At 52.4% G+C, this 21,011-nt stretch overlaps 1 protein-coding gene across 1 annotated transcript in view; it reads left to right on the top strand.

The window, feature by feature from the left end:
* PTPRS (protein tyrosine phosphatase receptor type S) overlaps nucleotides 1–21,011 on the top strand; it is a 145,833-nt gene that overhangs the window by 109,404 nt on the left and 15,418 nt on the right. Inside the window, exons 11-18 of the mRNA XM_065422130.1 lie at nucleotides 820–1,073; nucleotides 2,666–2,759; nucleotides 3,039–3,254; nucleotides 5,532–5,689; nucleotides 6,768–6,779; nucleotides 9,413–9,525; nucleotides 16,765–16,862; nucleotides 19,889–20,012. Coding sequence (XP_065278202.1) covers nucleotides 820–1,073; nucleotides 2,666–2,759; nucleotides 3,039–3,254; nucleotides 5,532–5,689; nucleotides 6,768–6,779; nucleotides 9,413–9,525; nucleotides 16,765–16,862; nucleotides 19,889–20,012 — 1,069 coding nt within the window. The remainder of the gene's footprint in view (nucleotides 1–819; nucleotides 1,074–2,665; nucleotides 2,760–3,038; nucleotides 3,255–5,531; nucleotides 5,690–6,767; nucleotides 6,780–9,412; nucleotides 9,526–16,764; nucleotides 16,863–19,888; nucleotides 20,013–21,011) is intronic.

Raw genomic sequence — 21,011 nt, 5'->3', positions numbered from 1 at the left:
GGGAGGAATATGGTCTAGTGGGCAGGGCCGCCCAGAGGATTCAGGGGGCCTGGGGCAAAGCAGGGGAGCGGACATAAAAAAAGGCACCACCCGCTGCGGCGCTTGTACTCACCGGGCGGCGCTCCGAGTCTTCGGCGACGGCGCAGGGTCCTTCACTCGCTCCGCGTCTTCGGCAGCACTGAAGGACCCGCCGCCGAAATGCCACCGAAGACCCGGAGCGACTGAAGGGCCCCCCGCCACCGAAGTGCCGCCGAAGACCCGGACCGCCGCCAGGTGAGTAAAAATTAAAAAGTCGCCGCTAGCCAGGGAAGGGATTCTCAGCCAGGGCTCGTGGGGACCCTGCAGGGCCTGGGGCAAATTGCCCCATTTGTCGTCCCCCCCTTCCCCTCCGGGCGGCCCTGCTAGTGGGTAGAGCATGGAGCTTAAGAGCCAGGGCTGCTGAGTTGTGTTCCCAACCATAGGCAGGGAGTGGTGTCTCATAGATGTGACCGGTGCTTCCGTGGTCCGTGCCTCAGTTTCTCCAAGTCTAAAATGGGAATACTGCTTCCCAGGGAAGTCATGAGGCTTCATCCCATGCCTGTAAAGTGCTGCAAGACCCTACGGAGGAGGGCGCTATAGAAAGCCAAAGGAGTTTCGCGGTTGCTCCCCACCCAGACGCTCGTTCCCACGTACGCGGCAGTTGCGCGGCGGGGTTAGAGGCTGAAGTGCATGGGCAGTGCTGGTGCCGCGTGCTCTCTGGGCACCGGGGAGGGCAGGACCTCTGCGGTGTGCTGTTGCATAGAGGAGGCTGACTCCTTTGGGTGCTCTGGCCTTGCTCAGATCCAGTACAACGAGCTGAACATCGACGTGGACGGCCGCACCACCAAAAAGCTCATCACCAATCTGAAGCCCCGCACGTTTTACAACTTTGTCCTGACGAACCGGGGGAACAGCATGGGCGGCCTGCAGCAGAACGTGGCGGCCTGGACAACCACGGACATGCTGACCAAGAAGCCGGAGGTGACTCACAAGGCCGACGCGGATGGCAACGTGGTGGTGATCCTGCCGGACGTGAAGAGCTCGGTGCCTGTCCAGTAGGTTCCTGTTATTGCGGTGAACGTAGTGGTGGTCGATCATAACGCACAGGACCGTGCAGGCGGCCGCAGTGTGCACAGAACGGGGGCAGAGCAAGCGTCTCCCCGCTAGCTGTCCTGCAAGTGTGCCTCAGCCGTGGTGTGGAGGAGCCATCCTGGGCTGAGAAACGTTGAGCTTCTGTGGCCCATTCAGTCCTTGGCTTGTCCATTGAGGCTACCAGCAAAGTTACCCACTAGGAGCAGGAGGGCACCACTGGCTCATTCCCCCACGGTCCAGCAGACAGCCCCCGGAGAGTTGGCAATGGCTGTCAGTCACTGCTGGCCCAGATTGAAGCTGGTGACGTAGGCGGGGAAGGATTGGTGTCCTTATTACGCAGCCTCCTTCATCTGCCAGGGGGTCGCTGTCCCGTTCAATTCATCTTGCGGCACCGCAAGCCCTTGTAAGCTCGGAGGAAGGGTGGCATTGGGTTGGGACTCACGAGACCCAGGTTTGATTCCTGGCCCTGGCACGGAGATGCCCTGTGTGACCTTGGGCAAGTCACTTGTCTGCCCGAGGAGGATAATCCATCCTTTGTCTGTGGGGGGGGAGGGCCGACGGCCATCTATGCTTTGGGAAACCTCCCCCTTAGCTTGTAAACTGTCTGGGGACAAGGCCCCTCCGGTACGGCGCAGCCCCCAGCCCTATGGGGCCTTGATCCCAGTGAGGATACCGATATTAAATAGCGGGGTACACATGATGATACGAACGAGGCATAGTGGCCTAGAACAGTTGATAGGAACTGCAACTTCCCCCGCAGCCCAGGGCCCGAGAGTGGGATGTGCCAGCCTCCGTGAGTCAGCTCTGCAGCCCTTGCCCCTGCTCGGAAGCCACAAGAGGGATCGAATGATGGTTTCAGAGGCAGGCCTGCCAGGGAAGGAAAGACCCCTGGGGAAAAAATAAAAGGGCCCCAGTGCCAGGGTGGAAACTAGCTAGTGTTTTACACCAAGCTAGGGGCAAAGAGCGAATGACTGGCTTTGGCTCTCCCTCCCCCATCCACAACGCCGTGAGGGGCCTGGTGACCTGGGAACGTTGGATCCCAGGGACAAACCCAAGGCTTCTGCTGTAGCGCGAGCCGAGAGACAGCCGCCCACAGGAAAACAATTCGATGCAGAGTCGCGGGTGGGGGCTGGTTCATTTGCTGCAAGGTGCTCGCTCAGATCCTGCGGTGATGCACAGAGGGTGGGTAGGCAGCCATGAGGGTGTGGTCCTTGGAGAGGAGGAAACGGCCGACCTCCACTCACAGCGCCAATGATGGTGTAAGTCAGGGATGCAGGGTGTCAGCCGGCAAGCGGCCTCCACCTGCCGCCAGCGCGTGGGGGTGCGGATGGGAGAGGTGGCGTGGGACCAACGCTAACATAACCACCATCATCATCGCGTTGCTCTGCTGCTTTCCCATCAGCAGCATGCCAGGCTCCTTCCATAACGAACGGTGATGCCAGGTAGAAAAAATAACATCCTAAGAAATATCAGCTCCGGGGACTGTGCCAAAGGGGCTGTGTGAGATTCCTTCCGGCAGCCTCATCCCTCTTGTCTTTTCCTTCCTGACTCTCAGGGCTTACTACATCGTGGTGGTGCCTTTAAAGAAATCGAGGGGGGGCCAGTTCGTGAACTCCGTGAGCAGCCCCGAGGAGATGGACCTGGAAGAGGTGAGCGCTCGGTCAGTTCCACTCCGATCGCAGGGAGAGGCACGTCTGCGGACGAGCAAATGGCAATAACCGACTGGGTGATGCGTAATGCACCATTGACCCCTTTCCTGGAGAGACCAGCCCCAAGCAAAGAGAGTGGGGCAGGGTGAATCCCCCACAGCACGTAGAACAAGCGGAGCTAATATGTTCGCACTGAACAGTTCAATTCTCCCTCCCTTCCTCTTGGTCCTGGTGCACTGAGCAGTTGGGTCTCAAGCGTTGCATTCTTCTCTTTTCCAGGTGATTCAGGACATTTCTAGACTTCAGCGCCGGAGCCTCCGTCATTCCCGGCAGCTGGATTACCCCAAGCCCTACATCGCTGCCCATTTCCGCACGCTGCCCTCCCACTTCATCCTGGGGGACCTGAAACACTACGACAACTTCGAAAACAAAGCCCTGGAGCCAGGACACAAATACGTCCTCTTCATCCTGGCGGTGCTGCAGGACTTGGAAGCAGTAAGTGTCGCTCGTTCCTCTGCTGTCCGTCTCTCGCAGAAACTAGGGATCCCGCTGTCCCCTTACAGACCGGAACCGGCTGCTGAGGTGCAATTACTTTGCAAGCCAGCCTGGGACCTGGCACGTACCATTTGTATGGCGCTTGGGAGCCATATTCCTCCAAGAACATTTTAAAATGGCTTTTTGGGGTAGGGGGCACATATTGAAAAGGTTTCCAAAAATCCACCTGGAAAATTTGTGAGCAGGGCTGTTTGCAGGTGGAAATAGGCACTCACACGCAGGGCCAGGTAGCGATGCCCTTCAGTTTTACAGGCCTGCTTTGGGAGGTGGTTTTTCACACTTGGGTAGAGCCCTGCAAATCTCCAGGTATCTGCGGACCATGGTTGCGGATTGGATGCAGATACAAACTCGGTATCCGCGCAGGGCTCTACACTTTGCTCCGGATGTGAGTCTAGAACCGGAAGATACTGAAATATCAGCTCAGAGATACCCTGGGGTTCAAAGATCCCAAGGACCGACCCTAACTTGTTGCAAAAAGTGTCCCGCCCCCCAGCAGAGCAATAAACCCAGGCAGGCGTCCCGCTTTCAGAGCAATGTGGGGAGCGTGAGAGGGGAGTGCCTTACCGAGAGAATCAGTTTGGCATGCTCTGGGTCCTCTTCTACATCCCTGGCAATCCCGTGAATTTCAGTGGCGCTGCACAGGCCTGAATTTGACCCTCTGAGAGCAATTGCTTTAATATTCACCTGCCTTTTTTCCTGCTGCGAAATAGGAAACAGTCTAATACTTCATCACATTAAATCCCCCAGCGGAATTGTAGCGAGAAGTTATTGCAATCACGTTTTTTAAAGCGGGGGTGGCTGGAAATAAATATTTAGTTGTCTATTTAATATTAAAGGATTAGGCTGACACGCCTGGGAACGGATTTCCCAATCGGATTACTCCTGCTTGTGGTAATTTCTGCTTTAAGGACGAGGTCCCACAGAGTCACTAGCAATGGGCTGAAATAACAGCAGCCATCCTCGGTGTCTGTGGACAGGAACAGCCCCTTCCTCCAAATGCCCTGGGGGGGGGGTGGAATTTCAGGGAAGGCCCCTTGCTCTGGGGGAGTGAGCCCAAAGCTGTGTGCCCCCCCACCCGTGAGTTGTCATCCTGCCCCAGCTACCGTCACCGTCCGTGCCTCAGTTACCGCATCTGTACAATGGGGGTGATAATACCTCCCTCATGGTCAGTGGGTGTCGTAACATTTGTAAAGCTTTGACAAAGGAAAGCGCTAAGTAAGCGTTTGATATTATACTGATCTCTTGAGTTGCATGCAAGGAGGGCATTTCCATGGAATTGGGGCCTGTCTGGAGACATGAGACGCTTTTGGCTAAGAGGGCTCTGCTGTAACAGACTATGTGTGGTAGCGTTTTCCATCCAGCCAGATCCCTAATAGAATGAACGTGCAGTGCTCCTCTAGAAGGCAGGCAGCCTCCTCTGGGGTGGAGCGTGTCAGTGGTTCTGCACTGGGAGCACAGCCTAGGCTGAGGAGAGGGAAGGGGAGAAAAATTGTGTTTGTTAATTTGTACTTAGCGGGGGGATGAGGGGGGGGGGGGGAAGTCACCAGGTCATTCTGTGTCTGAGTATTAATCCCCTCTTCACTCCTTTCCCCCTCCCCGTGTCAATGTAATCCTGGCTGAGCGCCAAATCCAGAGGGTGAGGTGAGGAATTGGAGGCAGCGTCGGGGAGAGGCCGCTGGGATAGTGTGAAATGGAGGCCTGCACAACAGGTTTTGACGCAGCTGGTGCTGATTGCGTTGGAGACCGGCTATGGGACGAGATCACTGGTTCTCAGCCTATTTACCATTATGGGCCACAGCCAATACTACCTGTATGGCCCTGAGGATGTCACATGGGCCGCAGCTGTGTGCTGATTGGGCAGCAAGCAGCCCACGGGCCGCAGGTTGGGAGCCACTGGACTAGATGGACCTTGGGCTAAGCCAGTCTTGGCCGTTCATGAGAACGTGGGGTCTCCTTGGTCCATCTAATCTAGCATCCTGTCGGACAGCATCAGTTCCTTCAGAGGCAAGTGCAAGAACCCCTCTACTGGACAGCTATGGGAAAAGTTGCTCATAGAGGAAGTTTCTTCTTAACCCCATGTGTTAGTGGTTGGTGTCTGCCCCAAAGCTTGTGGGTCTATCTCCCTTATAGGGGCTTCTCTTCTGGAATGAAGCTGTGGCTATTCCCAGGCCCAGACCCCTTTCTGAATCCTGTTCTATGATGTTTTGTGTTTTCCAGACATTCGCAGCTAGTCCTTTCTCCGACCCAATCCAGCTGGACAACCCCGACCCGCAGCCAATCATCGACGGAGAGGAGGGCTTGATATGGGTCATCGGGCCAGTCCTTGCCGTAGTCTTCATCATCTGCATCGTCATCGCCATCCTGCTCTACAAAAAGTAAGGGTGGCCTCTCGCCCAGATCTGTGACCGCTCCCAGGTGCTCAAGAGCATTGCACTCTGTCTCGGAGTCCCTGGGCTGAGGGCACGGCCCCGCTCAGAGCTACAGAGCAAAGCGCTGGGGAAAGGAGATGCTGCGGGAATGGGCAGCTCAGGGGACTGGTAATGGCATCCACCTGGTCCAAATCCAGCCCGGGTCCATAGTCAATAAAGCCGGGTCCCTGTAGTGGTAGTTCAGTGGCCTCCAATGAAATGAGTTTGGCAGATCTCAGCCCAGTTCGTAGAGGACAGATGTTCACATTGGGCTATGTTGAGGAATGCTCTGCTGATGCCCACAGCCTCTCCAGCGTGTGGGTCAATAGAGGCCTCCAGGGCTCTCGGTCTGGTGCTCTTCACACAAGCCCCCGGATCAGAGCATTAGGCTGCTTCTCCAGCTGGGGGCGGGAGGGGGGGATGCAGAAGAGATGAGAAGAGGAGCAGTGGGGGGGTGCATCGTGCGTTTGTGGGAGGCTCCTTGAAAGCCACCCGCCTTCCCTCGTGCAGCCAGCCGCACGAGCACAGAGCAGCAAGTTCCAGCAGCAGGCTGCTAGCCCGACCTTAGCGTATCAGCTCCCAGAGCCCTTGTCTCAGCTCCAGGAGCACCCAGGCCCAGCCCGACCATGTGCAGAGTGCCGGGGTGGGGGAAAGGAGAGGGAATGGCCAGAGAAAAAGGACTGGGAGAGAGGGGGGGAAGCCAAGGAAGGGGGGATGACAGCGACTGTGCCAGCACAAGTCACGTAGTGACGCTGGTAGCAGGGGCACCCAGCATGCGGGCTCTACCAACCAGGCTGTGCCATGCTCTCTTTCATCTGCCTGGAGATTTCTGCCCATGCCCTGGCTGTGCCTTTGCTCTATCCCCACTGGGTTTGAAATGTCTGAATACTCTGGGGGCGGAGGGCTCAGGAGTCCCCCTCCTGCCGTCTGTTGGTGCCGCTCTGAGCTGGGGCTCTCGCCTTTCCGTGTGTGTCGTGGGGGTTCGCGCTCCATTCTAACCCCAACGTTTGTCTTTTCTTCCTTCCACTTACTGCTCCCCGGACAGCAAGCCAGACAGGTAAGAGCCCCAGGTTTGGCATCTCTGTAGATCCCCACCGCACCGGACTGGCTGTGTCTTGGGGCAGAGATCTCTGCCCCATGATGACTCATCTCCTACCCTTGGCACTCCCACTGTCCTAAAGGACATTGGGTACCAAGATCTCACAGGCACATGTTTGTGCCAGCGGAAAGGCAGAGGGGGCGAAGGGAAGCCCAGCTGCCTGTCCATGATAGGATGGCTCTTCTTCAAGCCAAAGCCAAATCCTGTTTGGAGGAGAGTGAGGGTGACAGTAAATGTTGGGTTAATGGAGCAGAGAAGCGCCCGCTCGTGCTACAGTCTCAGCCGAGCGCAGGGGATGTGTCCTCTCCCTGTCCAATGGCTCTGTGCTGACTTTCCCTGAAACTCTGGGAGTCTTTCCAGCCATTTCCAAGGCTGGGAGTATTTTCGCTAGTAATAACTCACAGGCCTGGCCATGAACCATTCACCGCTGCTTCCGACTGGAGCCAGAATAAAGTGACACCCCCCCCCATCCCCCCCTCAAGTGCCATGATTCCCAACAGTGCTCCGGGTAGAGCAGTCTGGGCTTATCGCATTGCCTCCAGCTACTACGGGCTTTAAAAGACAACTAAAAATGCATTCAACACTCCACACCGCTGCGTGTGTAATTATTGTAGCTGCAGCAGGCATGGGGACCGGGGTGGGTTTCTGTGCAGTGCAGACTGGGAAGGGGGGTGTCCATGAAGTGACCTGGGCTATAAGACATGAGATTCTCAGTTTGCAACGAGGCAGAGAAAGTTTCTAAATAGACTGAGAAGCAAATCTCATTTCTTTCTGCCTCGGAGCCGTGGGTAGAACAGTCTGCGCTTTGCCGGCGCTCCTGTAGACTCCAGCTCCTGGGGCTTAAAATCCCTCGGTCGACACCAGAACTTGTCTACACGCAGAGTTGCACCGGTGTGACTTGAAACCAGTGTCGTTAAAGGTGTACAAAAGGCTGGGTGGACACATTTATTTGGGTTTAAACCAGGTTTATTTCGCCTTAGCGTAAGTCAGTTAGGCTGGGTCTACGCCCACAGCTGCACTGGTTTAACTAAAGATGGGATTTTCAAACTGATTTAGTTCCATTGGTGCAACTTTGGCCTGGAGTACACTAGATTAGGTCGGTTTAACTACGTCAGTCAAGTGTGAAAAATCCACACGGTTAAATTAAAGCCACCTAAGTCCCTGTGTAGACAGTGCTAGTCAGTGGAAGAATTCTTCTGTTGACCTAGCTACCGCCTCTTGGGGAGGTGGATCCCCTACACCAAGGGGAGACTCTCTCCCGTCAGCGTAGGTAGTGTCTACACTTAAGTGTTCAGCAGCCCAGCTGTGCCTGTTGTAGCATTTTAAGCGAAGACAAGCCCAACAGAAACCAGGGTTCAATTGATTTGTTTGCCCCTGTAAATTTGCTAAACCAATGTAAATAGTTTTAAACCTATAGGAGTGTCCATTTCAGGCATTTGCACTGGTTTAACTAAATCAGGGCAAGTTTATGTGTAGACAAGTCCAAACAGGATTAGGAACAAGTTAAGCTAAACTAAAATAAGGCACTTAAGCTGAACTAGGCTTTGTTTAGACTAGAATGTTGCACCTGTTTAACATCTATCAGTTTTTAAAATAACATATCTAAACTGGTGCCAAAGACTGTGTGGACGTGCATATTCCGATTTAAGAGTGTCTTATTTCAGTTTGACTTAAACTGATTTCTTTTCAATCTAAACTAAACCAAATTAAGCATGTCCACACGGCCTTTGACACCAACAAAACTAAATCAGTTTAAAAATCACACCTTTAGCAGGGCAACTCTTTCATGTAGACAAGACCTTGGAGCGTCCACCCAGGGATTAGCTCCGGTTTAATTAAAGTAGTGTACGTTTTGTGGCTCGGTAAACAACCAGTGCTGTAAATGAAGTGGCCAGTGTACGTTCGGCGGCAGCTGCGCCATCGTAAGGTGCACTGCGTAGCCGCTCTTTATCGCCGGGAGAGCTCTCTCTCCCGGCGACGAAATAAAACCACCTCCAATGAGGGGCGGTAGCTTCATCGCCGGAAGCACGGCTCCCGCCGACCAAGCGCTGTCCACACCAGCGCTTTTCATTGTTCAAACTTTGATCCTTCGGGGGGAGGGGTTTTTTTCACACCCCTGAGCGACAAAAGTTTTAACGACGAGCATGCCAGTGTAGACATAGCCTGAGTCGGTTCGTGAGTGTGTGCGACTTGCAAACCGAGACGATGAAAAGAGGCTGTAGCAGAAAAGCCGCCCATGTGGGGTTTAAGGTAAAGCCCCCTGGTCATACAAAAGCCTGTCAGGTGCCTTTGTGGCCGTAGCCCTCGACGTATGATGGAGTAGCTTCCAGGACATTGGTATTGGCTTGCAGGGTCATTGGGAGAACGTCACATCCGCTGAGTGCCACGTCAGTGCAAGTCGCATTCTTTGGGCCGTGCACCCATTTTCTGAGCCAGTAAGTCATTCAGGTCATGGCTGCATTTGTCTCAGCCTCGCATGAGAGTGGCACCCGCTTACATCAGGTCCATGCTCGGCTGCTGGCCTGCCCGAGTCAGTCAGAAAGGCAGAAAGGGCCCCAAACCAACAGGCTTTCTACTTTGGTTTTTAAAAGCAAACGGAAAGACTCCGAGCCGCGGACGAAATGTCTCCTGAACAACGCTGAGATCGCTCCTCACCACCCCAAGGACCCGGTGGAGATGAGACGCATCAACTTCCAGACTCCAGGTAACTGGCTGCAAACCAGCCTCTCTCCCTAGGAAAGAGAAGTGGAGTCACTGCCCTTCCCCCAGTCCCTGCCTGCCTGCATTAAGGCTGTTGCAATGCTGCCTCTGCTGCAATCCAACTCTAGCCAAAAACACAATGGAGAGACCTCTTGTGCCCTGTCTGTGCTAAGCGAGAGTGCTGCAAGAAATCCAGGCTTGGAGCCCTCTGGGGTGGCAGCATCTTGTGTCCCCACACAACAGCCACTCCAGCCATTGAGAATGGGTTGTACCAGATGGCTGTAATGGCTGGTCCAACTGGACTGGTGCAGCCTGGGTTAGATCGGCAGCCGTGACTTAGCCAGTCCTCCTGACTCCATCTCATAATGCGGGGCCTCAGATTTGGAAATTACCCAAGGGCCCCAGGGATGGGAGCTACAGGATTCCCAGAATGCACCGGTGCAAGCACATCTGTAACGGGCACTGCGTGCCGATGCACCAAAATAGTTCTTCGGAAACAGCTCTGTCGTGCGGAGACATTAATCCGTCACAAGGAGAAGCAAGACAACCAGTCGTTCGTGCAAGCACCCTCTTAGGGGGTCCTGCTGGTCTTCTTCCCCAGGTAGTAAAACACCTACCCACCTCGCAGAGAGGCACCAGGCACCCTCCCGTCTACACCTACGGGCCTCCGCACATGTGCATGGGTCAGCTGGCTGCATGGCACCTCTGCAAGCCTCCACCGACATGCACCCAGCATGGGTACTTCCCCACATAGAGGGGCACCCGCACCGCTGCACAGAGCGATGCCTGCACGCTGGTCCGCTGCTCGGCTGGTTGGTCCCCAGAGCAGGAGGAGTTGGAAAGGAATTTGTTGTGCTTTTTGGGGCTGGTTGTCGTTTTTGCCGTTTTGTGCTCGTTAGTAATGCTTCTGCAGCTCCCTCCGCCCATCTCGGTCCTTGGGATTGCCTCCATTTTTGGGGGGGGGGGGGGAAGCTGGGAAGTTGGTAGCTAATCAAAGGGCAAGGATTGCTGCTGAGCACAAGGGCAGTGCTCAGTTCACATTCCCACAGCGAGGAGATGGGAGCCGCCTTCCCCATGGTCCGTCTCAGCAGCCCAAGCTTTGTGGTTGGGTAAGGGCTGAATCTCCTTAGGTAGCAAAGGAGACAGGTTCAAAGCAGCCCCTGGGGACTGTTCAGCAGCAGCCAGAGTTGTCGTGGACTCTGGTCCAAACTCTGCTGTGTTACACTGGTGTCAATCCAAAGTAACTGCAACGGAGTCAGTGGAGTTACTCTGGATTTTCAGCGGTCCAGCTGAGAGCACAATGGGTCCCAGGCTGATACCGCTCCTCAGTGCTGCCTCTCTGGTGGTGCAGAGAGTCCAACGTGCCCTTGAAATCCTCCTGCAGCCTGAATCTCAGAGGCGGGGATGGCGCTCAGTGTCGCTTGGAGAGCTTGGCTTATTGCAGCACTGTCTGACCTTCCACCCTTTGTAGAAGCAGTTTCCCAGAGGCGCTCCAGCTGCAACTCGCAGCAATTCACGTTGCGTTAAAGGAACCGTTTCCAAGTGCCCACTGGGGAAACTTGCTTTATGACGGGTGCAAATGGGACACTCAGCAGAGCAGCTCCTGTTGGGCAGGGAGGGCGAATTCATCCCTAGGGTAACTCCATTCATACCAGTGCCTCTACCCCAGGGAAGAAGGAAGCTGGAGCGAGAGGGGGCTGGAGTTTGCATCGAGCTTAGGGTGCCCACTTCCCCAGGCATTCTAGCACCTAGGTATCGATTGGCGCATCCAGAGCTAGGCCCCATCTGCAAACAGAGGCCAGCACGTGAGAGAAGTGCTCCGGACTGGAGTCATTTCCACCTCGGCCCTAGCCAGCAAGCTCAGAAGAAGCTAGTCGGTCTCCGTGTAATAGCTGATGTATTCTTTATTGGCAGTCTTTCCTGCCCTTGCAGAGAGCTGTCTTGATCAGAAAGCCGCTTTCCAACTCGGACCATTGTAGACCAGCAAGTCTATTCCCCGTTGGCCAATGCAGGATTGGTCTTTAGTGTGTCCTTCAGGGATGTGCGCAGTATAGTTTTAAATGGCCCCAGCCATAGAATCGTAGGACTAGACGGACCTCAGTAGGTCATCTAGTCTAGTTCCCTGGTGATACTTCCAACCTTCCCTTAGGGAACCATTGCACAAAGAGAGCTCGGTGGTGGTGACTTTATCTTAATACTTATTCGATAATCCAGGTGGGGATTTTCAAAGAACGAGTCAGGCCCCCAGCTCCCACTGAATTTCCGTGGGAGTTGGGTGCTCCTTTGAATACGCCAGCCTGCAGTGTGTCGATGGTGAGGAGAGCTCCATGGCTCAGGCTGCAGGTGTGAAGCCACTAAAATAAAATCTAGACTGGCCCATGCCCTGTTCTCTATAAAGGCTCCCTGTGATCCAGAGACTCTTCATTCTGTCCCCAGTAGCAAATGAGGGACTGAGGGGGTGGGGTGCACACACAGGGGGTTAGGGGAAAGAAAACACTTTTCAGTGGCCCTGCCCCTACCGAATCAGCACAAAAAATTAACTTTTCATTTCCTCTTCAATTTATGTTGCTTTTTCCGTTTGATTAGCATGAAATTTAAAAAAAAAGAAAAAGAAAAAAAGTGTATTTTTATTTATTTATTTTTTACTGTTTTCTGCAGATTCTGGTCTGAGCAGCCCTCTCAGTGACCCTGAGTTTGACTTTGAAAGTTAGTTCCTGTGTGTTTTTGTTCCTGTTGGTTTACATTTTTTTTTCCTTTTGTTGGTTTGTTTCTTTTGTCGTTTTTTCTTTCGTTTTTTGTTTTGTTTTTTCCCCCCTGTTTTTCGCTGAACTCTCTGTGTGTCCCTGTGGCGTTCGCCATCTCATCCCTCTCCTGTGCCATCTGTTTGTCTGAACCGCGCTTCCAGTTTTACAGTACCAAACGCAGGCCTTGTCAAAGTGACAGTAGTGGCGACAGTAACATAGGGACGGAGCTCCTAGTGGCTGACTTAAGAGACGCCGTCCGTCCCTCTGCCTGTCTTGTTCTCTCGCAGGAGAAAAATCTGGGTTTCAAGGCTCCCATGTTAAAGGTGTTTCAAGTCTGAACTTAGAACAGTCCTCAAAAGCTCGGCTAAATGTGCATCATTCTGATCCGTGGAAGAAAGCAGCTCTATGTACACTGGTCTGCGTGTGTGTTTGTTGCTCCATTGTCTGGGTAAAGGGGAGACTGTAGCAATAGACCATACTCCTCTGCTCTCCTCGTAAGAGACCTGCACCGACCCCCTTTTATGACAAACTAGGGAAAAGGCCATTTCCGGTACCTGGCAGCTCCTTGGCACTGACCTGGAAGCACAGTCCTCTCTCTATGGTCTGCACCTCCGCTGGGTTTCACAAAAAGCACCGTCCAACTGCAGGGAGTTTGCTAAGATAAACAGGCTGTGGCCCGCACCAGATGTTCGGGTGCCGTTTCTGCAGAGTTGGCTGGTATGTAGAGAGTGGAGTGATAAGATTAGAGCAGCTCAAGTGATTGAAATGCTAGATGAGACCTGCTCTAAGACTTTGACCCGGTAGAAGCTGGGATCCGGGCTCCTAAGTCCTTTTGGCATGTTAGGCAGTTACTTACCCCTTGGCTAGGTGCTTCCAACACACACTGACTTCAGTAGGAGCTGCAGATGCAGCTCTAAAGCCTTTGCTTGGAGTCCTAGAGGATGGGGTTGGAACAGGCCTCTAGACAGTTACGTCCATTGTTGGCACTGAGCTGAAAGGACCCTCTCCTCTCGGTACAGGGGTGGTCCCAGATGAACCCATCTGTGCTCCTCTGCGAAATGACATTACCAGCTGGTTGCTTAATCCAAACCCATATCTTTCCTCTCCCTCTCGACACAGTGCATTTCAGGATCTTACGGGAAACCCTGATGTGCCTGGCAGCCTGGCCGGGAAAGTGTTTACTCATTTCAGAGAATTCCAGCCTGTTTTCCTTATCCCCATGTCGGATCAATTCCAAGGGTTCTTTATGTCTGCCCTAAGAGACCAGGAGAGAGGCCAGTTCCCAGGCCCACTCAGCTGTTGGTTTACGAATGGGGGTGAAGGGTGGGGTGCAGGGACACACTGATGCGGGGAGCCTGAGATGGCTGAGGCTTTTTCGCTGGAGCTCTGGCAAAGGAAACATCTCCTGAAATCCATTAAAGGAGAATGTGACTTCCATGGTGCAGATCTTGGATGGGGTCTTTCCTATCATCGTCTGCATGATGGGATGGACAGAGACCTCGTACTGGGACCAACTAGCCTGGGAGCCTCCGGTTTTCTTGCTTCGTTTGCTCCTGTTTGTTTGTTTTTTAAACCTGTATATTTATTGTTTGGGATTTAATTTACGACTCTGTTTCTAATTGCACGTCAGCTAATAATCTGTAGCTCCTCCCAGCAGAGTCAAATTCAGGTGGTGGCTGCTGGCCCATATGCTGGCTGCCTGCCTCGCTGCCTTCCGCCCCAGGTGTGAGGAAGTCAGTGGGAGGGGTAACATGTACAGATCTGGAAACCATTTATTACGTTGCCAGTGGTTGTTCTGAACAGGGCTCAATTTGCTCTAATGATCAAGAGAAGTTTATGGCCCTCTGCAGCACTTACCTCTTACCCTCAGAGAGGGCAGGAGGAGGAAGCAAGGGTTCTGTGCTGAATGTTTGTTATAATGTTAGCGTAGTGCGTCACTTCTTCTATACATGGAGAGGCCGCCCCTTGGCCAAAAGGGTCCCAAAGCTCTTTATGAGCTAGATGTATAGGAAAGAAACACTTCGCTTCCACCACTGAAACACAGCTATCTCTGGGGTGTAACGCGGCCACGCTGCAGGAACTGAAGGAGACTCCCATGTCTGAGGACAGCAAGAGGTGTGTAGAGAATTAGGCAAACTAGAAACCCACTGGCTATGACCCCTTCCTTCCACAAGCCAGGAGAAATGTTCTAACCTGACCCCGTTGGGCCTGAGAGGCCATACTGGTCCAGCTTAACCTCCATAAACCTTTTGCCTCCTGGTTTTGTTTTGTTTTTTATTCTCCGTGTCCCCATTTTCTGCCTGGCTGTCCAATTCCGGAAGGGATGATTAGATAGTTTGGGAACAAAGGCGTCTGACTCGGGGCACCGATCTTGGGCCAAGCCCTCTTCTGTCTGTGGTGAACCCAGTCTGTGGGCTTGGGGGTGAAAAACACACTGTAAAACTGAGGATTGTCATGCTTGCTTTGCCATCTCTGTGCTGAGTTTTCAGAGTAACTGACCATGCTGCTGCCACCGCTACTTACTTTGCCACACACGCCACCAACGGGGCTCGAAATTCTCCATGGCTCCCACCTCCCCATCTCCCCTTTCCGTTCGGGGGGGGGGACGACAATGCGGTGGCTTCTCAAAAGGTTGCCTGTGTCTTGGCTGGCAAGCAGCGGAGTGGAGATGCTGCTGGACCGAGTGCCCAGATCTTCCCAGGTATTGAGTTGCCTCGCTCCCATTGCACTCAGTGGAAGTTAGGTGCCTCAGTACCTTTGTAGTGTCTCGGCCAGGGTGATTTGATGCAGATGAGCAGAGCACGAAAAGCTTTTCCACACAGGTTTCTATTTGAGTGCTTGAGAGCAAGGGATGGGTGGTGGGGGTTATTCCTGAGTTCGCTCTCCCCCAACCACCTTTTCCACTCTCCCTTCTCCAGTCGTCCTAGCTACAAATCTCAAAGCAGGATGCGCAGATTAGTATGAGTGTCAGTCCAATTCCAGACCGAGCCCCGCCACCAATCTCATTAGCCCACTGGGACAGCCTCCTTCAGACCCAGACGTCCTAGGAAAGGGTGCAGTGTGATCCCTTTTCATGGCTCTTGCCAGACATGCCCATGTTGATGCAGAGGGAGCTCCCTTTGCATTCAGAGACCCAGGCCGTCCAGAACTCAGCGGAGTGGGGCTTAGGGGTGCTCCAGTCTGGCAAACCGCCCATGAGGTGCCAGGTTTGGAGAGGGCAAGGGACATCCTCCTGGAAGGGTGAAAAGCGCCCCCGTCTGGTGCCGCTTTGATCAGAGAGTGGCACCACCAGAACAAGCCCATGGAGTCTGCCTGTAGTGTATGTGTTTGTCTCTGCAGGATTGCTCAAGAGCTGGTATAGGGCAGTGGTTAGGGTGCTCCCCTAAGCTGCTAGGAGTCCTTGTTCAATTCTTCTATCTGCCAGTTAGTGCAGCAGACTTTCAACAGGGAGCTGCTCTGGCTTTCCTGTTGAAGCTGTTCCACTTTAAAAATGGGGGGAGGGATAGCTCAGTGGCTTGAGCATTGGCCTGCTAAACCCGGGGTTGTGAGTTCAATCCTTGAGGGGGCCATTTAGGGAACTGGGGTAAAAATCTGTCTGGGGATTGGTCCTGCTTTGAGCAGGGGGGTTGGACTAGATGACCTCCTGAGGTCCCTTCCAACCCTGATATCCTATGACCCAGAGGAAAGAGCAGTGGGAGGAGATGGCCACTGGCCAGCCATGCTGTGGAAGGAGCCTCTTCACAGTGATGCACTGAACACGTGCTTGGCATTGGGGGGAGGGGAGGCGTTCCCAGAATGATGTAACATTTCCTTTATGCTGGACAGGATTAAGGGCAGCTGACCCAGCCCTGGGGTGTTTCAAGTCTGAACTTAGAACAGTCCTCAAAAGCTCGGCTAAATGTGCAGCATTCTGATCCGTGGGAGACAGCAGCTCTATGTATGCCCTAGGCCAATGTGCTCCCCAGTGAGCTTTAGAAGAGTTTATTATCCCATGCAGAGCCACAACAACTTTGAAAAGCCTCCCCACCTCTCTCTCCTCTGCACTCCCCTCCCCACCCCCTATTATCATCGGTCAGCAAGAATTCTGCCCTGTCCCTGTCTTCGAGTTGGTGTTTGTTTACGACCATGCCCAGTGCTGTGACATTTGCTGCATAGGTTTCCTTTGGCAGAGTTTGCTCGTTTCAAGTCCACTCCTGGAATCACTAACAAGCATCTGCTCTTTGGATTTGTTTTTCCCTTTTTATTTTCTTTTGGTAAATGTTGAGAATGGGGCCATCACGGGGGAAAGCTCTCATTTTCCTTTTTACTTCCAAGGATACAATTTCGAGCCCTGAATCTTCTCTCTTCTAACGTCCCTCCTTTCATTGCAGATCTCACATTGTAATTTTTTTCTTGTTTTTATTTTTTCCCTTGTAAAATATGCAACATTGACAATTGGTTTTTTTTATTATTATTATTATTAAATGAGATTTCTTTTCTCCTGCTGTCTTTTCTGCTAGGTATGCTCAACCACCCACCAATCCCCATCTCCGAGTTGGCAGAACACACGGAGCATCTCAAAGCCAACGACAACTTGAAATTATCCCAAGAGTATGAGGTACGGGCAACAAAGGGCACGTTGGGTGGGCCCTCAGAAGCATGGGCCTGGGAAATCCACCCAGACCCCAATCCAGCAATGCAATTAGGCACATTGAAGTTGAAATCAGTGACACTAAGGAAGCATTTAAAGTTAAGCACCTGCTCAAATGCTTTGCCGGATTGGGATGCAGAGAGCAAACAGTGTCGTGTAGACACATTTGTGTGCAAATATTTGGATTGTAAGATCTTTGGGGCAGGGACCATCATTTTGGTCTGTGTTTGAACAGCGCCTAGCACAGTGGGTCTTGGTCCGTAATTGGGGCTCCCAAGAGCACCCCCTGAGGCGTTTTCATAAATCTATTGAGACCTACAGGTTGTAGGAAAAATCTATGAGCCTCAGCCAGCTCTCCTGAAGAAGGGGAACTAGGCGTCCATTGCTAATAGCCCAGAGGACTGTCTGTTGCACTCCTTCATATCACTGATAGCTCTGGGTCCCAATATGGCCAGTCACTAGCAGGGCCCTCGGCGCGAATAGGAGAAATAAAACCCCAGACCGCAGTCTGCTACTTCCGTTTGCATTTTGATTTGCCCACATCCGCGAAGCTCCCATTTCCATTCTCTGCAAACACTCTGGCGCCACGCACTCAAGTGTTAGCCAAAGCCAGTCGGTAGCTGCAACGTCACTGAAAGCAAGTTTCCGAGGTGGGTGTTTGCCCATAGAACTCACCAAGTGCAGCTGTCACAATTGACTGTCCCAGCTTACTCTGTGACTTAAGTTACATAAATAGCAAACTGACCAGCCGATTTAATTATTTGTTCATAATAGGCGAATGATTCAATTCTAGACGGTCCAGCTCACAAAGAGAAAGGAAGGGAGTGATTGGTTGTGAGTTTTATCGCTTAGCTCTACTTGCTGATATCAGTGATGCTCTATAGCGGGGGTAGGCAACCTGCGGCACGTGTGCCGAAGGCTGCACGCGAGCTGATTTTCAGTGGCACTCACACTGCCTGGGTCCTGGCCACCGGTCCCGGGGGCTCTGCATTTTAATTTAATTTTAAATGAAGCTTCTTAAACATTTTAAAAACCTTATTTACTTTACATACAACAATAGTTTAGTTCTATATTATAGACTTAGAGAAAGAGACCTTCTAAAAACGTTAAAATGTATGACTGGCACGCGAAACCTTAAATTCGAGTGAATAAATGAAAACTCGGCACACCGCCCTGGTCTATAGACAGCTCCTCGCCGTAGCAGCTGTTGTGGGGGGAAGATTCTTTGGCTCTATTGGGGTCTTTCACCCCCATCTCAGAGTCTGGGGAGTGCGTGGAAGCTGGAAGCCAGTTAATATGCTCTATACAGATTTCAAAGTCTCATTTGCATAATGCAATATCCCAAGTGCCCTGGCTTAGTTCCAGCAAAACCTCCTCTAGTTGGGGAACCAGAGCTAAACAAACAGCACTAATGAAATGAAAGCGAGGCGAGATTAGAGGGATAGAGAGCAAACAGACACATTACAACAGTATAAATACCCATTAGTTAGAAATGCTCCGCAGCAAGAGAGCGAGAGGACATTAGTGTCTTGCGGTTTTGTACCAGCTTTTCCACCTCCTCTCAGCCGCATGGCTCATAAAACACACACCAAGAGCACCAGATCTAAGCCATGCCCCAGGAGAATGGAAACACTGCAGGTTAGGGTGCTGAGGGGAGGGCAAGGGAGCTAGCAATTGCCTTTGGGTGCACAGCAAGGGTCCGGAGCCCATGTTCATGGGACCTGGAGGCTACTGGTTCAAACAGCGCGTGCATGCAGTATGCCTGTCCCCCCAAACTCCTGCCCCCTAGGAGGGGCACAGGCAGGAGTGAACAGCGGGGAGTACTGCGGAATGTGCCACTGCCAAGCTCCGTTTGGAGGACCCCCTCCCCCCCCCCCCGCGACTCTCCAAAGTGATGGCGGAATTAAGCCCGAGTTTTATTTAATTCTCTGGCTGAGGATTTAGAGGTAAACATAATTAACCTAATTTCCATATCTGGGACAGCTGGACTTAAAAACCCACCAACCCTGGCATAAATCATCGGGACAGGCGGGGAGAGGATTTTTCTCTCCAGTGCATTCCACTGTTCCCCTCTTTATCCCTTCCAGGAAAGACCAGATTCCTTAACCCTTGTCTGACCAGGGAGAGGCACCACTTCTCCTCCTGCCAAATGGGCACATGCCAACCGTTGCAGGGTCAAAGCCTCCACGGGCCCCCTTGTCCATTACTTTGCTCATGCAAGAACGTTCCCTGCTCTTCAGTGCGCTGTCCAGTTTTCAAATATCCCAAACAATGCTGCTTCCCCCGCTTCTCTTGGGACAGGACAATTCCCTTCCCACTGTCGAATACCCCTCACTGAGAAGGAAGTGTTTCCCTGATATTTAGCTTAATTTTTCCCTCTCTTACTTTTATTCCATTATGCTTTGTTATCACCCTTTGTCCCATCCCGTCAGGTACTGGTAGAGTTAAGTCTCTCTTTTCAATAATTTCTTAGCTAAAATGTATAGATTTTGCTCTTCCGTTTATTCCTCATAAATCCATCCCTTTGGCCCCCCGATTATATCTGTTGCTCTCATCCCAGCTTCCTCCCAGTTGTCAATCTATTTTTGGTAACACGGTGCCCATAAGAGAGAGCCAGAATAATAATTCTAGGCACAGTTGTACCACAGCGGTATGGAGAGGAAGTTTTCGCCTACCTGCTCCTTGACTTGATGCCTCTGTATGTGCAGCCTGAAATTGCACTGGGCTTGTGTTTGTTTGCATTGTAATGGAAAATATCCCAAGTGCGCCTGGGGCACGTTACAGAAAAGGAGAGGGGGAACGTATCACCGTGATGATACTGAAAGCAGTGAGGGGAGGGTCGGTTACTGTTCCTGGGGGCAAGGGATGGAGAGCACCCCATTCTTTGGCTAGATCTGCAGAGCCCGGACTTGACCCGCAGCGGCAGAATGCACAGAGCTGACCACCGCTGCTCCTCCTTTCTGACTAATTGTTTTCTTTCCTGATTCTTCCAGTCTATTGACCCTGGCCAGCAATTCACCTGGGAGCACTCGAACCTTGAAGTGAACAAGCCCAAAAACCGCTACGCTAACGTGATCGCCTATGACCATTCCCGCGTCATCCTGCTGCCCATTGAAGGTAACCATGGTGATCTCTACGACTGGACATTACTGCTAGCCTGTGGCTTTTTCAGGGGAACGCAGGGCACTGTGGTCCACAGAGTCCCATGATAGTGCTCTCTGCTCTGTCTCCTCTCACCAGGTCCCTGGTAGAGCAGCAGGCAGAGTCCTGTCATGAGAATACGTTCTGATCCTGGTCACACTCCCTGCATCCTTAGTTTCAAAGGAGCGTTTAGAAGCTGTGTTCCCTTTACTTGAAGGTTAGCCTGCTTTAGCTCCCAGCTGGATGTACTCCCGAGTAACGGGAAGAATCCAGACTATATACTGGTTGGAGGAAACCTGTGGCGCTTTCAGAATCCGTGTCAGGCTTGAAGTGAGCCTCTGAGACCCTGCTGGTGTTTTTGACACGCTGGGTCTGCTCCTCATTGAATATTCAAGGCCAAACCGGAAGCCTCCCTCTAAAAAACCCTTTTCACTAAAATGCTAATTAGCAATAACACTTGGCTTCGTGTCCTACAGTCCCTTTCCTAAGCAGTTTCCTGAACTGACATGTGACTGACACACCTGAGGTAGTCAGAAGACTTGCAATAAACTGCACAGCTCCTGGCGCTCAACACAACCACCAACTTGCAAACTGGGATGAGAGATGCTTTTGTGGAGAGAAAAGCTGTTCTGCTAACAGAGTCGTTGCAGTGGGGCTTCCTTGGCTGGCTGCCACTGAGGTGACGTTCTGCTCTAAGCCTCTCACCCTCGTGTATTGCCCGGGAATGTGCCGTTCACGGCTGGCCTTCTTCAGTCAAGAATTGTCCTTCTAGGCATCAAGAGCAGGACCTGGGACAAGTTCTAGTGACCCCCCTAGCTGGTGTTAAAGGTTAGTTGAGAAATTCTAGGGATAAGGCGAATGGCTAGAATCAATCCCTTTCCACAATAATTCCAGGGGAGGGGCATTTCCATTGCTGAGGAAACCGTGATAATGGAGATCTGCCAAGAAACCAGCATCAATTTGGATCAGCCTTGG

Source organism: Emys orbicularis, chromosome 24, assembly GCF_028017835.1.
Source record: "Emys orbicularis isolate rEmyOrb1 chromosome 24, rEmyOrb1.hap1, whole genome shotgun sequence".
NCBI classification, from domain to species: Eukaryota; Metazoa; Chordata; order Testudines; family Emydidae; genus Emys; species Emys orbicularis.
This window is presented reverse-complemented; position numbering and strand designations above follow the sequence as displayed.